At 46.0% G+C, this 16,793-nt stretch overlaps 1 protein-coding gene and 1 pseudogene across 1 annotated transcript; both read left to right on the top strand.

Moving 5' to 3' along the window:
* Window positions 1-1,860: 1,860 nt before the first annotated feature.
* Window positions 1,861-5,016, top strand: LOC122435490 (melanoma-associated antigen B17-like). The gene is made up of 2 exons (XM_043459701.1): window positions 1,861-1,994; window positions 3,034-5,016. Exons 1-2 carry the CDS (start codon window positions 1,861-1,863, stop codon window positions 4,130-4,132), a joined length of 1,233 nt encoding a protein of 410 aa, XP_043315636.1. The 3' UTR covers window positions 4,133-5,016.
* Window positions 5,017-14,660: 9,644 nt separating this feature from the next.
* On the top strand, window positions 14,661-15,625 carry LOC122435489 (annotated as a pseudogene).
* The last annotated feature ends 1,168 nt before the right edge of the window (window positions 15,626-16,793 follow it).

Below are 16,793 nucleotides of genomic sequence, written 5' to 3'. Positions count from 1 at the left end.
TTCAGCAAAGGAGGCAAGGATATACAATGGATAAAAAACAACCTCTTTAACAAGTGGTGCTGGGAAAACTGGTCAACCACTTGTAAAAGAATGAAACTAGAACACTTTCTAACACCATACACAAAAATAAACTCAAAATGGATTAAAGATCTAAATGTAAGACAAGGAACTATACAACTCCTAGAGGAGAACATACGCAAAACACTCTCTGACATAAATCACAGCAGGATCCTCTATGACTCACCTCCCAGAATATTGGAAATAAAAGCAAAAATAAACAAATGGGACCTAATGAAACTTAAAAGCTTTTGCACAACAAAGGAAACTATAAGCAAGGTGAAAAGACAGCCTTCAGAATGGGAGAAAATTATAGCAAACGAAGCAACAGACAAAGGATTAATCTCAAAAATATACAAGCAACTCCTGAAGCTCAATTCCAGAAAAATAAATGACCCAATCAAAAAATGGGCCAAAGAACTAAACAGACATTTCTCCAAAGAAGACAAACTAATACAGCCACTATGGATAACAGAGTGGAGATTCCTTAAAAACTGGAAATAGAACTGCCATATGACCCAGCAATGCCACTCCTGGGCATACACACCGAGGAAACCAGATCTGAAAGAGACACGTGCACCCCACTGTTCATCGCAGCACTGTTTATAATTGCCAGGACATGGAAGCAACCTAGATGCCCATCAGCAGATGAATGAATAAGGAAGCCATGGTACATATACACAATGGAATATTACTCAGTCGTTAAAAAGAATTCATTTGAATCAGTTCTAATGAGATGGATGAAACTGGAGCCCATTATACAGAGTGAAGTAAGCCAGAAAGATAAAGACCAACACAGTATACTAATGCTTATATATGGAATTTAGAAAGATGGTAATGATAACCCTATATGCAAGACAGAAAAAGAGACACAGATGTACAGAACAGACTTTGGGACTCTGTGGGAGAAGGCGAGGGTGGGATGTTCTGAGAGAATAGCATTGAAACAAGTATACTATCAAGGGTGAAACAGATCGCCAGCCCAGGTTGGATGCGTGAGACAAGTGCTCAGGGCTGGTGCACTGGGAAGACCCAGATGGATGGGATGGGGAGGGAGGCGGGAGGGGGGATCGGGATGGGGAACACCTGTAAATCCATGGCTGATTCACGTCAATGTATGGCAAAAACCACTACAATACTGTAAAGTAATTAACCTCCAACTAATAAAAATAAATGAAAAAAAAAATAAAAAATTTTAAATTAAGGGAAATAAATACAAAAAAAAAAAAAAAGAAAGAAAAGGAAATGAAGATCCTGAGTGACATGTGCGGGTTTCCACACCACAGAAGAGTCTCCCATCGTTCACTCAGCTCATCTTACCTGCTTCAGCCATTTCCAGGAAGCCTCAGGCAAAAGTGTTCAGATAAGCACCAGGCAGAAGTATCCAGATGAGACGTACGTGCACTTCACAGCAGGAGTCCAGGGATTTGATGTCTTCCATGTGAGGCCTTGTATTCAGGTCAGCAGATGGGCCTTAGCCCAGTACCTACAGCGGTCAAGGGAAGACACATGAGAACAGAGAGCATCATTCATTACAGAAGAAGGGGCCCCAGAGAGCCCTCACTGTCAGTCTCCAGAGCTCCAGGAAGGCTTTTAGGCTCAGACTCCTAAATACTCTCTGACGGGGTTACTGACAGAAGTGAGAGGCAAGGAGTGAGGCCAGTTGACTGAGCTCATCACAGTGACGTCCCAGGACCCCCTAAGAGTCAAGGAAAACTCCCCGTGCCAATGCGGCAGGAAACTCCCATGGAACCCCTCCCAACCAGGCCCCGCCCCTGCTGACTTCCTGGAGACCAGATGCGCATGACAGGAAGTGACATCTTCCTAAACACGCTGGAGTGCAACGCCATCTTTGAGGGTGCCGCTATCTTGGAGAGCTGCTGTGGACGGTGGCCAGATAGAGGCGTCCCAAGTCTCATAAGTTGTCAAAGTTGGAGGTGACGTGAGTTACTAGTGCGGGGACACATCTCCGCACCCCCAACCCCTTTTCCGTCCAAAAAGAGGGGACCGCACAACCTCAGGCCACCATGTCCCTGCTCTCAGACCAGAGGATGCAGCCTAATTCTTAGGCCCCAACACCATCCGCTGACCCCTAGGGGGTGCCGGGAAAGAATGTCTTGGTCCGACTCCAGCTCCGCTCAATAGAGTGAGAGCCCCAAGCTCTGTGGAGTGAAGGAGGGACATTAGGTGGGACTGAGGGTTTCCACGCCCCAGAACGGTGGCTACACATAACACCCCACCCACTGCGACTCAGACGCGGATCATCTGGGCAGCATCTGGGCAGCTCGAAAGAATGAGGGGCTCCCTTACTGTGATCGAGGACACGGGACACTCAGCGAGGAGGGGACCACAGTCCGAGGAGCTGGCAGTCGATGTCAGGGCTCGGGAGGGGTCAGGGTGACGACCATCCTTCCCATTACATGGGCCACTCAGGACCCTCCCCTGTGCTTAGCATTTCCTCCTGGCCAAACACAGGGAAGGGGCGCTGCCGTCTGAGAGGGGAAGTTAGAGCGTGATCATGAACAGGCAGCCACCAGACAGCAGAAGGGCAGATCCCGGGACCCTTTGGTGGAGGGCTGAGCACTCCCTCCTCTCCTCCTCTGGGGTGACAAGGAAGGACGCAGTGTCAACTTCAGAGCAGGAGAGGGAACAGGGTGTGTGTGGAGGCGGGGGTTTGGATATGGGGGAGTCTTGCCCCAATTTTCATCCTGATTCTAAACGTGAACTGAGAACCTGCCTTCCCTGCCAGCCCCCACAGGCCTCCCTCTAACACCAGGCAGGGCTGTCTGGCTGTGTCCCAGGGCTCACTCTCATATCCTCCTCAGGAGTCTCAGGGGATAGGCTCACCAGGAGAACAAGATCCCTATGGGTCCTAGAGCACTGGTCTCAAAGACCCCTCAGAGGCAGCCTTGGTTCAAGCCGGGGAGGACTCTCCCCAGTGAAGGTGCTCACAGAATCTCCTTGTCCTTACTCTAGGTGTCCTCAGTGCCAGCCTTCCTGCCCGCACGCCCACCTGCAGTCCCTGACCTGTGTCATCATGCCTCGGAGGCACAATAAGTACCATGCCCGTGTGAAACGCCACCAGGTCCGGAGGGACACTCAGTGTCCCCAGGAGGCCCAGGCCAGTGCTGCTGCAGCCGCAGAAGAGGAGTGCCCCTCCTCCCCCTCTTCTGTCCCTCAGGGTTCTCCCCTGAGCTCCCCTGCTGCTGGCGAAAGCCAGAAGGTTCAGGGAGCCATGGCCCCTAGCTCTCCTGATGCAGGGGCTTCCTGGGCAGGATCTGATGAAGGTGCTCAGGGCCCAGAGGAGGAAAGTGCAGGTGCCTCCCAGGCAGCCCCGGCCACTCAGAGCACTCTCAAAGATCCTCTGACCAGGAAGGCCAACATGCTGGTGGAGTTCCTGCTGGAGAAGTACGGCAAGAAGGAGCCCATCACGCAGAACGCCCTGCTGACGGTCGTCAACAGGAAGTACAGGCAGCACTTCCCCGAGATCCTCAGGAGAGCCTCTGAGCGCATGGTGCTGGTGTTTGGCCTGGAGCTGAAGGAAGACGACCGCAGCAGGAACATCTATGTCCTCATTAGCAAGCTCAACCACAGGGGTAATGGAGGTCCTAGTGATGAGAAGGGGCTGCCCAAGTCTGGTCTCCTCATGGTGCTCCTGGGGGTCATTTTCATGAAGGGTAACCGGGCCACTGAGGAGGAGGTCTGGGAATTCCTCAGTGTGTTGGGGGTCTACGCTGGGAGGAGGCACTCAATCTTTGGGGAGCCCAGAAGGCTCATCACCAAAGATCTGGTGCAGAAGAAGTATCTGAAGTACCTCCAGGTGCCCAATAGTGATCCTCCACGCTACGAGTTCCTGTGGGGCCCGAGAGCTTGTGCTGAGATCAGTAAGATGAAGGTGCTGGAGGTTCTGGCCAAGATCCATGATACGGTCCCTAGTGCCTTCCCAGACCTCTATGATGAGGCTCTGAGAGATCAGGCGGAGAGAGCAGGGCTGAGAGTTGCGACCCAGGCTCCAGCTATGGCTGAGGCCAGTGCCCCTTCCAGGGCCAAGTCCTGCAGCTCCTCCCACATCTAGGGAGGGGGGCAGGGCGCTTTGTTCCCTTTGTGTTGGAAGAGAGCAGTCATGCTCCTAAATAGTGCAGGGTAGTAGGGGTGGAGGGAACAATACCCATGTGTTCTTACAGTTTTAAGTAGTAAGGGAGTTTACCTGTAGTTCGTTTTAACAAAATATGTATCTTTCCCCCTTTATCCATAGGAGAAATATTTAGTGAAAGATGATTTAAAGTAGATAGGTAAAGAGATGAGGGAGGTGTTAAGTATTTTGTAATGTTACTACTTTTGACAAGGTTTATTGTGCTTCAGAATACAAATGTATGGATCATATAAATCATAGTTCTTTGCTGTTTTAAAGTTTTGAAAGCCACAGTTTGGGTATTTGTAAAACACACTGGAAGTACTGAATATATTGTTCACAATCCAAACAAGGTAACATGACTTTGGAACAGAATTTTCTTGAAGAGTAGTCAATCTTATAAACAGTGCAAGGTAGTCGGAGTGGAGTAAACCAAGTTTAGATCTCACTACTCTGTTTTACACGAGTAACTTCTACATATTATTTATTTCCTTTTTTCCAAATGTTTTTACTTCTAAGTTTGTTTTTGTTCAGAATATTAATTTGGTAATGATATTGCTGTTACATTTATTGCTGTTTTAAGAGTTTTAAAGTTACAGTTTCGGTAGATGTAAAAGAGATTCACAAACCATCTTTACTGTCTCTATGATCTGAAAGTAGGTAACATGGCACTGAAAGAGATTTTCATGGTGATGCAAAGAGGACCACAGAAAATACTAAGAAGCAAAAAGAAGTGGAGGAAAAAAGTCTTTTAAGTTGTTGTTTACCTTATTTCTTTTAAACTTTCTATTGGTAAAAATAAAAAATACTTTGGCTTATTTAGCTCATTTAAGAATATTTGTTTCTTTTGTCCTAATTCACTGCATATTCTCTGCTGTCTCACAGGTTAAAAATAAACTCAGATGGGTAGGTGGTATTTCAGGGGTTCATAATAATCATAACTTGCATTTACTACATACCAATACTTCTTAAAGAGTATGCCACTGCTTTATATGTAGTACATGCATTCCAGCATTCATGCAGGACAGGATTTACCCTAACACTATGCTACTGGAAGTTAAGGTAAGAAACCTGATCTATGACTGAGGGGCCACTGACTCCAGAAGAGTGGATCCCTATATTGTTCTGCTCCTCAGAAGACCCCAATAGCTTTAACACATCTGGGTTCATCCTGTCTTCCAATCCAGAACTTCCAAGAAAGTAAGGCCTTTGTTCTGAAGAACACAGCCTCAGGTGAGTGGAGGGTGCAGTCTGGGTCCAGTCAGGAGTGAGGATGAGGTCCCTGAACGAGGTGTTAGAGGACCACTCAGCCCAGAACAGAGTAGACTTTGGAGACCCACCTCTGATGTCAGCCATACATGGTCTAGGACAAAGCTTTCTGACTGAAGTGCCCCTTTCCACTGGGAGTGGTCTCAGGAAGGTGAGAGCCTTGGTCTACTGGGAGAAGCCTCACTCAGAACAGAGTGGAAAACTAGTGACTCCAAATGAGGATAAAGGGACTGCACCTAGAACACAGCCCTACCACTCAACACCTCCCATTGGCAAATTTGGGAACACCGGCATGATGCATCCCACACATTTAGACCATCTCAGGAGGGGAGGAACTTGGGCTCAGGGGCCAGCCTCAGGAGGAATTCCAGGTCAGGCCAAGAGTCAAGTAGTGGATCATGAGGACTAAAGGAACCACTCACATTAAAAAAGTGGGGACACCATAGAATCCCTCTCCTAGGGTCAGCCATGAGTGACCACAGGCAGGCATGCCCATGAGGGAGTCTTCATATCCTCTGAGGTTATCTCAAGGAATTCAAGGCTGTAGCATGAGAGGACAGGCCTCCTTAGGACATGGGAAGTCAGTGTGAGGACCTGGAGAGAGGGCTGAGGGGAACCCCAACCCGAAGGAGAGAGGAACACATAGCCCAATCACTGTTTCAGCCCTGGGAGCCCCGGGCAGAGGTAGTCAGATGTGTCACCCACTTGCTTCCAGCTTGGGAGGACTCTGGTCAATATGGGGAAGAAGCCCAGACCCTGAGAAGAGGCTACCGACTTGGGGAGTTCAGCTTTCGGGGTCATATCTTTTTGCCTTTTCATACTGTTCATGGGGTTCTTAAGCCAAGAATACTGAAGTGATTTGACATTCCTTTCTCCATTTTGTCAGAACTCTCCACCATGACCCATGTGTCTTGGGTGGCCCTTTATAGTATGGCTAATAGTTTCATTGAGTTAGACAAGGCTGTGGTCCATGGGCTCAGTTTGATTAGTTTTCTGTAATTGTGGTTTTCATTGTGTCTGCCCTCTGACAGATAAGTATAAAAGGCTTATGGAAGCTTCTTGATGGAAGGGACTGATTGTGGGGGAAATTGGGTCTTGTTCTGATGTGGGGGGCCATGCTTAGTAAATCTTTATTCCAATTTTCTGCTAATGGGCGGGGCTGTGTTTCCTCCCTATTGTTTGACCTGAGACCAAACTATGATGGAGTTAATGAAGATAATGGCGACCTCCTTCAAAAGGTCCTATGCATGCACTGCTGCATTCAGTGCCCCGACCCTGCAGCAGGCCACCGCCCACCCACACCTCTGCCACACACTCCTGGACACTCATAGGCAAGTGTGGGTCAGTCTCTTGTGGGGTCAATTTGCCAGCCACAGCTTTTTGTCCTGATAGATCATAGGTAGATGTGGTAAGTTAGGCGACCCTTGCTTTCTTCTGTTGGGTCTCAGACAATTGTGTGCCTTACTCTGAGCATGTGTCCTCAGAAAAAGAGAGAGGAGCTGCAAAACCTCCCAGGAGTTCCCAGAGGACACCTGATCTTTTCTCCAGAGGGGCTTCAGGTAATCGTTGATATGGCAGGGAGGACAATTATTTTATACGTGGGTCAGCTACTCTGTGATGACTGATTTCCCTGGGCCCTTGTTCTTCCAATCCTCCATGATAATGGGGAATAAAGGAAGGCCCTAAACCAAGTGACCTGCTCCTGCCTTCAAGTGCTTGCTAGGAAATTTTACCTTTGGTCATCAGTTTGGTCATGACTGGACTCCCCTGGTGGCTCAGAGGTTAAAGCGTCTGCCTGCAATGCGGGAGACCTGGGTTCAATCCCTGGGTTGGGAAGATCCCCTGGAGAAGAAAATGGCAACCCACTCCAGTATTCTTGCCTGGAGAATCCCATGGACGGAGGAGCCTGGTGGACTACAGTCCACAGGGTCGCAAAGAGTCGGACATGACTGAGCAACTTCACTTTCGCTTTCTTGGTCATGACTGCCCACTCCCCCTGTTCAGAAGTAAATTGCCCAGTAAATTCCAAACAATATCCCAAGCTGGAGAGCCCTGTGGAGATGGCATCCGGCAAGAAACACAACTGGTTTTGGTTGGGGGAGTCTGCCTCTGAATGAAAGGGATAGAAGAGCATAGGATACATGTAGCTGTCCCAGATGACTCCATGGAAAAGCATCCACCTGCAATGCAGGAGAAGGTTCACTCACTGTGTCAGGAACATCCCCTGGGGGAGGAAATTGCTACCCATACCAGTATTCCTGCCTGGACAATCCTATGGACAGAGAGCCTGGAGTTGCCAAGAGTCAGACATGAATGAGGGCCTGAGCACAGACAGGCAGACAAGTAGCTGGAGAAATCTAGTAGGGGACCAGAGATAAAGAAAGGTATGAACCTTTCAGAAACCACTGTAAATTAACAATCACTCAAGGAATATATCACTATGTTGTGGAAGGAAGCAGGCGTGCGTAAATATAAAGCCATAAATAAAACATGAGATATGCTCCAGGCTTTTAGGTAAAAGAAGAATGTGTCCACCCTTCTGCTGATTTGAAGAAGTGCTATGATAATCCAAGTTTGACCTCATTGGGTAAGACAGTCTTCTGCTCCAAATGAAGTCGGAGTGAGGGATGTAAGACTGACCTCTACTGAAAGAAGGCAGTCTTTCCCTCTCCTTCACTTTCCTTTGACTATAAAATGTAGCCCACTTAATCCTCAGGGCAGAGCTCTATCACCTGCCTGCTTGCATCTCTTACAGGTGTCCTATATTATTAAATCAATTTCTTGCCTAACACTTTGCCTCTTGCTGGATTCTGTCTGCACTGAGACACAAAGAAACTGATCCTCAGGAAGTCCAGGTACCAGGTGAGTCATTCTAATTAAAAGACCATGGTTCAAGTCCCATACTGGGTTTTGGCCGGATTGGAGTCCTGGCCAGGTGGATTCTTTAGGGGAATGGTTTCAAGGAGAGGAGCTCTCCATGCCACCAAATCTAAATTTTTCAACTATGAGCTGTTAAACTGGTTCATAGTGCTAGAACTAACCTCACTTTCTTCTGCATTTTGTTGCACTTAGACTCCCCATTATCTTTGCATTTGAGTGTACAAATCCAGACGCTGTATGCCATGAATGCCTCTACTTTGTGTTTATAAAATTCAGGCTGAGTATGTCTACAGGATAGGGATAGAATGGACAAGGAAAGAAAACAAAACAAATTGAGCAAAATATTGTCTGGCAACCTTCAGAAATGGGGCTTCCCTGGTGGCTCAGGTGGTAAAGAATCTACCTGAAGTGCAGGAGACCTGGGTTCGATTCATGGAGGTTGGAAAGTTACCCTGGAGAAGGGAATGGCAACCCACTTCAGTATTCCTGCCCAGAGAATCCCATGGATGAAGGATCCTGGAGGACTACAGTTCATGGGGTCACAATGAGTTGGACATGACTTAGAGACTGAACAACAACAGTCTCCAAACACCTCTTCTACTTCACCAGTTCTTGCTGCAACTAGTGAAGCCCATGCATCCTAGAGTCTGTGCTCCGCAGTAAGAGAAGCCACCACAACGAGAAGCCAGTGCATCCCAACGAAGGGTAGTCCCTGTTCCTTGAAACCAGAGAAAACCTATATGAAGCAATGAAGACCCAGCACAACCAAAACTAAATACATAAATAATTCCTTAAAAAAAAAAAAGACTCAGGGAAGCCACAATGGCCCCTGGGGAAACAACTGAACCACATTCCGCCTGGCATGATCACAGGTGAGGGATGCCACAGCCATGAAAAGGCCATGAGGGACTTCAGCGACACCTCAAGACCTTATGAGCATTCATCATTTCACTTTCAGATGGGTAACTGACTGTCCATTGCTGAAGACTTGCCCTTAGGATTACAGCAAAGGCCCTTATGTCCAAGTCTTCCTTGCCTTTAGGGAAAAGTCTGAACTTTGAAAGACTTGCTGGGTAGACTCTGCTGGCTTGGCAATGCTTAATTTGTCTACGAAAGTCCTTCCCCTTCTCCTGATGATGTTAATCATCAGCCAGCCAATGAGCCTGTTCACAGGAATTCTTTCTGGGCAAAAGAAGAAGCCTCTTGGACCACAGACCTCTTCTTCACTATACTCAACTTTGGACACCACAGCCTCACCTCCACCCCCATCACCAACGTGTTGCACTTTAACCTAGGGCTTTAGAACTCCTTAAACTCTGCCCACTTCAGGAAGTCATAGGGCCCACCAGACTTCCATAAGAATCAGAGTTCCCTTCTCCATGCAGGATCTCAGTTGGATAAAACAAGATTAAGGAAAGTTCTCAGATGACCGTAAAAAATATCTAGAATAGTTTAGACATCTGTGACTTTTGAGTTATCCCAGAAGGACATTTATATCATCCTTGCTCAGACACTCTCTCAGGCAGAAAGGACAATTATATACAGAGTCAGCACTCAGCTGGGAGACAGCTATCACATGACAAACTCCCAACCATTTCCCATGGGAATGATGGCTGTTCCCTGTTCAGAATCCAATCAGGAGTGTAATACTTGAGCCAGGTTAGCAGCCAGGGATGGTTTGTCTTTCTCTGCCCCCCGCCCGAACACTGGTGGTCAGAGCACACCCAGAGAGCCTCCCTGTTCCGGCCAATGACGACCACTAGGTTTCCAGCCATGCCAGGACCAAGCAAGACAACCTGCCATCACAGGGTGGCACAGGTGCACCGAGACCTAAAAGGTGACTAATGTAACCTAGGGTTCATGATGCCATATTTATAAAAAACAGTGAGAGGCTTTATTTGGGGGGGGGGGGCTCCAAAATCACTGCAGATGGTGACTGCAGCCAAGAAATTAAAAGATGCTTACTCCTTGGAAGAAAAGTTATGACCAACCTAGACAGCATATTAAAAAGCAGAGACATTACTTTGCCAGCAAAGTTCCGTCTAGTCAAGGTTATGGTTTTTCCAGTAGTCATGTATGGATGTGAGAGTTGGACTATAAAGAAAGCTGAGTGCTGAAGAATTGATGTTTTTGAACTGTGGTGCTGGAGAAGACTCTTGAGAGTCTCTTGGACTGCAAGGAGATCCAACCAGTCCATCCTAAAGGAAATCAGTCCTGAATATTCATTAGAAGGACTGATATTAAACCTGAAACTCCTGTACTGTGGCCACCTGATGAGAAGAACTGACTCATTGGAAAAGACCCTGATGCTGGGAAAGATTGAAGGCAGGAGGAGAATGGGATGACAGAAGATGAGATGATTGGATGGCATCACCGACTCAATGGACATGAGTCTGAGTAAACTCTGGGAGTTGGTGATGGACAGGAAGGCTTAGCATTCTGCAGTCCATGGGGTCACAAACGGTCGGACACGACTGAGCAACTGAACTGAACTGAATCTTCACTGCAGCAATATTTACAATAACCATGACATGGAGGCGACACAGATGTCCATGGACAGATGCAAGGATAAAGAAGCTGTAGTATGTATATGCAATGAAATATAGCTCTTATTGCTTTTTCGCTAAATTGTGTCTGACTCTATTGCGACCCCAACTATAGCTCGCCAGAATCCTCTGTCCATGGGATTTCCCAGGTAAGAATACTGGTGTGTGTTGCCACTTCCTTCTTCATGGTATGTTCCTGACTCAGATTGAACCAATGGCTCCTGCATTGGCAGTCATATTTTTTTACCACTGACCCACCAAGGAAGCCCAGTGGAATATTACTTGGTCATAAAAAAGAACAAAATTGGACCGTTTGTAGACATGTGGATGGACAAAGAGAGTGTCATACAGAGAGGGGAGTCAGAAAGAAAAAAGCAAATATTGAATATTAACATATATATGTGGGATCGAGAAAAATGGTATAGATAACCTTATTTGCATAGCACAAATGAAGACACAGATATAGAGAACAAATGTATGGATACCAAGGGGGAAAAGGTTAAGGTGGGAGGAATTGGAATACTGGGATTGACACATACACACTATTGATATTATGTATAAAATAGACACCTGTTGGGAATATACTGTATAGCACAGGGAACTGTATTTAATTCACTGTAGTGTCCTCAATGTGAGGGAAACCCAAAGTGAGGGGATATACGTGTATGTGTGTCTGATTGCTTTTATTATGAAACAAAAGCTAACACACCATTGTAAAGTAACACACTGAAATAAAAATTAATAAAGTAAAACAAATATATTCTTTTGTTTTTGCTGCCATGAGTTCTAAATAGTGACTGAAAACATACTTTTATTTAAACATTCCTTGACTTTCCAAAGAAAAATGCAAACTACATCAGATTTTTCTTTCATAGGCTGTTATTTAAAACAATGTTTTTACATGTTAACATGTTATCTTTTAAAATGTGAATATCATACAAAGGGAAGTATGATTCATAACTTTAAAAAATTTTTCTTCTTTACTATAACTGTTTTTACATTCCTAGTTAGTAAGGAGGACCAAAACATGCCATCTCAAAGTGTCTTTTTTGATATGCAGACTATTTCTAACTGAAAATAATCAAGGCCAAAAGACGCAGGAAGGAACTTGACCTTCTGCCTAACTGTAAGAATTTAGACAAAGGTCCTGTTCCTTGCATAGAACTGTGACCAAAGATATCTGCAAAAATTATGGGCAAGAGGTGGTGGGGAAATCTTGGCAGAGCATTTTGGCTGATGTGGATTTGATTATTGTTTGGAGTTGCATATTCTCTAACATAGGGTGGAAATAAAATTATATGATGGAAGTTTGTTATCATTTGGGGTCAAAATCATCTTTGTAATAAGTGCCATTCATTCAAAGTACCAAAGCTTGTCTCATACTGTGCCAGGTGATTTACATACATCACACGTGTCTGTGGTCCTACACTATAGACTTTTTCAAACTCAATTTGCAGATAATGAAGCTGAAATAAAGAAGCTCAAATTCAAAGCTCATAAATGACAGGAGCTGAACTGAACCCCGGCACCAAAATTCTCTAGAGCCCATACCATGCCACTCCTCCAGGATGAGGCCAACCTTGGGTCACTTCCTCTTTCTGAACACTAGTCCAAAAGGTATTTCACACGTTAAATAGCAGAACTTCATACCCCAAACAGTTTTGCAATAAAAAGCCCCAGAAATAAGTAACAAAAATATGAAAATAAAAGTGAAGTATGAATAAAGAAGGAGACAGCATTCAGTGACAATTTATCTACAAAGGAAATGTCAGTAAACCACAAAATATCGGGGACGCACAAAATCATTTAATTCAGCCCCTTCCTTTCAGAGAGTAAATCTGTTACAGTGCAGGTTCTAAAAGAGGCTGTGTCTGGTCAGTGAAGAGAAGGAAAAGCTCAGTGTGTTTTCTCTGATAGCACACCACCTATGTTGGAGCCCCCTCCCTGACTGTAGCTTCCCCAACACTCCTGGGACTGAACCCATTCTCCATGAGATTTGTTGCAGGGAGACTAAGACTTTTCAAAGACATGGCATTTCCCAAGAAGTCTTTCATAGAAGAGACAGGAGTCATGGTGAAGACTGATGATTGAGGACCGAGGAGACAAAAACCACATCATAACTGAAGTCACAGAGAGACTGGCCTGTGTCTGCTCTCAGAAGGCCAAGACAGGGCTGCCAGGCTGAGCATCCCCTCACTTCGTTTCAGGGCTTGCAAGGACATGATTTTTGGTCTACATGGGTCACCTTAAGTTGAAATAAAGGAAAAATCCAGAGCCCCCCAGGAGTCAAGGTTAGGAAACTAAGTGAGGGCATACCCCAACGCTGAACAGAGCAGGCCCCAAGAAACCTGAATCCTGATATCATCCCTGAAAGGGCACAGGTAGGAGTAGCCTTGTGTGGCATTCCCAGACTTTCCCTCTCTGGCACCACAGGGAGTGAGGACCTTACTATGAGGAGAGGTCCCGTAAACAAAGGGACAAAGAAAGGAGCCCCAAACTGTGCCAGGAGTCAAGCTTTGGACTTATGAAACCCCCTGACCTCAGAACTCTGAGGAAACCCCACAGAAACCTGCCCTTCCTGGCATCCCTGAGATATCTGCTCATTGTTGACATGACATTCCCATTTCCATCCATGATGTCACAAGGGGTTTTGGGACATTGTCCAAGGGGTATAGCCGAGGGCCAGCAGTGGGATGATTTCCAGGTTTTCCAGAAACCAAGTGAATACCCTGAAGACAAGGGGACCCACAACCTATAACCATAGGATTCATTTTGTCCTCTGAGCCTCAGGAGACCAAGGACAGGCATGGACAGATGAGGAGAATCTTACTTCCTCCTAGGGGTCTCGCGTTGGTGCACACTTTAAGCAGTGGGCCTAAGGGCAAGGGAGGCTGGAATTTCAAGCCATGACAGAGGTCAAAGCAAGGACTAAGGCATCATCTACTAATAAAGAGAAGTGATAATGAATCCAGCCCTGCTCCTTGTTATAGCCCTTGAAGAACCAGGGCAGAGCTATCAAGCTGAAGTTCCATCAACATTTATTTATATCAGTTCTATAGGAGGTGATATCCTTAGTTTGAAGTTGCAGATACCATTCCAAGAAAGGGGTGGGGGGAGGCACCAGGCCCTACGGGGAGAGAAATGAAGGACTCTTAGTGAGTATTGAGGACTCCAGAGGCCAGGACAGAAAACTTCCCACTGAGCACTCAGTACTGGGTTATAAGAACTGACTGGGGTGATAAGCTGAGGACCCCTTCACTTCTCAGAAATCCCAGGGAGATTTGTGATGCCAACTACAGAACAGCAGAGGGAATGGATCCTATGACTGGCCACCGGTTGGGTGATTATTTTCAATGTGAAATGAAGAGACTTCTCAGTGTAGGAGACTACCATCCCATTCTGTCACCCCAGGGTGCCTAGGCAGGGGTAGCAGGATTCAGCCTAAAGATCATTCTAATTCCCTTCAAGATGTTTCCAAAGGATAGGCTGATTAGGAGAATAGGAACCCTGGGGGTTTTCAGAACAGTGCCCTCAAGAAAACCACAAATGTAGCCTTCCTGATAACCAAAGTGGTATTTCCCTGTGGCAGCTGCATACTCAACCTTCGTCATCCTGCGGGTGCTTGTCACCTGCCCTCCAACTCACATTCCTAATCACTGTCCCCCAGCACAGTCATCATGCCTTGGCGTCAGAATTGTAAGCTCCGCATTCGTGAGAAATGTCACCAGGCCTGAGATGAGTCTCAGTGTCACAAGGGAGTTGAGCCCGCTGCAGTAATGAAAGATCTTCCCTCTACCTCTTTTCTTTTAGAAGATACTTCACAGAGCTCATCAGCTACTGGGTCAAATAGCACTTCCCAGGGGTCTTCGGAAGCCCCATCTACTACCAGCACTTTTTCAAGTACTTCTGTCACACCTGATGAGGAAGATACCAGTCAAGATGAGGAAGATTCACATTCCTCCGATGTCTCATCTTCTACTGTGAACACCTACAGTTATACTCAGAACAGCATGGTGACTTTGTTCGAGCAGTTCCTTCTGTATAAGTATAAAATGAAGCAGCCCATCATGAAGGAAGACATGCTGAAGATAATCCACCCAAGATACCATGACCAATTTGCCGAGATTCTCAAGAGAGCCTCTGAACACATCGAGGCTCTCTTTGCAGTTGACTTGAAGGAAGTTGAGTCAACCATCCACTCCTATGACCTTGTCAGCAAACTGAACCTGCACAACAATGGCAGGGAGTGGGATGGTAGGGGCTTACCTAAGACCAGTTTCTTGATGATAGTTCTGGGTGTCATATTCGTGAAGGGTGACTGTGCTGCTGAGGAAGACATCTGGAGATTCTTGAATATGATGCGAGTATATGCTGGGAGAAAACACTTTATCTACGGAGAGCCCAGGAAGCTCATCACCAAAGACGTAGTTGCAATGAAGTACCTCGAGTACCGCCAGGTTGCCAGTAGCGATCCTCCACGTTACGAGTTCCTGTGGGGCCCAAGAGCCCATGCTGAAACCAGCAAAATGAAAGTCTTGGAATTTTTGGCAAAAGTCAATGATATGGTTCCCAGGGCCTTCTCATCACAATATGAAGAAGCTTTGCGAGATGAGGAGGAGAGAGCTCGAGCCACAGCCAGGCCTGGTACGACTGTCACTTCCAGGCACGTTCCATGGCCACGTCCAGCAGCTTCCCCCACCCCCTACTGAAGACCAAGACTTTTAAAAAATCACCCAGATAAGAACATTTGACATCAAAATAGGGACTTTTGTTGAAATGGGAAGCAATCCCATAATAAAATTGCTGGGATAATGGAATGAAAAAATAAAATTTCAAAACATGATCAACCTTGATTTTTCTTCATCTCTTCCATCTTTTGTATTGTAGAATTAAATAATTTAACCCTTGATATTTAACTGATTAAAGAATGTAGCAGGTGTTAAACCTTAACAAGTTAGACCTCTTACTGCCTTCATTTATTTTTTGAGCATCTTCTCTTTGAAAGGCTCTATGCTAGTTCTGGTGAGGCTAAGATCAAGACCTAGCCTATGCCCATACAACGGTAGAGACAAGAACTGCAATCATATAAGGAAGATGTTGAGATAGCCTTTATGAATGACAGGACAGTAAAAAGACAATCCAGGAAGAAATCTCTACCTGGGGCGATGTACTGATTTGTTAGGCTTTCCACAACAAAACCCCACAGAATGGGTGGCTTAAATAACTGAAATTTATTTTTTCACAATTCTAGAGACTGCAAGTCCAACACGAGGGCTGGTTTACCCTGAGGCCTCTCCCTTTGGCGGCCATGTGGCCGCCCTCTTCACTTGACATTCCTTTTGAGTGCATATACTCTGGTGCCTCCTTTGGTGTCCTGATCTCTTCTTATCGTGTCACATTGGGTTATGGCCCACCCTAATGACTTCATTTTAACTCAACCATCTCCTTAAAAACCTTATCTCTAACTACAGTTGCATTCTGAAGTACTCTGAGTTATGCCTTCAATATGAAATTTTGGAGGGGACACAATTTGGCCCCTAACAGACAGAAATCTAAGGTGTCTCTGCTCTTATCTCAATGCAGGAGATTCCAGTGCACAGACAGGTATTGTACGCACACTGTCTCCAGGGAGTTTCTGAGATGTAAGGGTGAACTCGCTTGAGGTGTGTAGGGAAGGAGGAGATTCATCCCTTTACCACTTTTGAATTCTTGTGGTTAGACTACTAATAAAGTTGACACAAGAGGGTAACAGGAGAAAAAGAGACAAATGGCAATTCATGTGCATCGAAGTGTCATAGAAATGGGACCTAAGAAGTGGGCAAAGCAGGCAACTTCTTTATTTTTTAGAGAACAAAACAAGTTGTGAGGAATGGGCAGGACAAAGAAACTTAGGTTTTGGGTAGTCAGTT

The sequence above is a fragment of the Cervus canadensis genome, chromosome X, assembly GCF_019320065.1.
Source record: "Cervus canadensis isolate Bull #8, Minnesota chromosome X, ASM1932006v1, whole genome shotgun sequence".
In the NCBI taxonomy this organism is placed as follows: domain Eukaryota; kingdom Metazoa; phylum Chordata; class Mammalia; order Artiodactyla; family Cervidae; genus Cervus; species Cervus canadensis.
This window is presented reverse-complemented; position numbering and strand designations above follow the sequence as displayed.

What these genes read in the sequence shown, in the direction of transcription:
- LOC122435490 (XM_043459701.1), top strand. Translation starts at nt 1,861, where the DNA reads ATGACAGGAAGTGACATCTTCCTAAACACGCTGGAGTGCAACGCCATC. An exon ending in ATAAGTTGTCAAAGTTGGAG is followed by an intron (nt 1,995 to 3,033) that starts GTGACGTGAGTT and finishes TCCTTACTCTAG; the next exon opens with GTGTCCTCAGTGCCAGCCTT.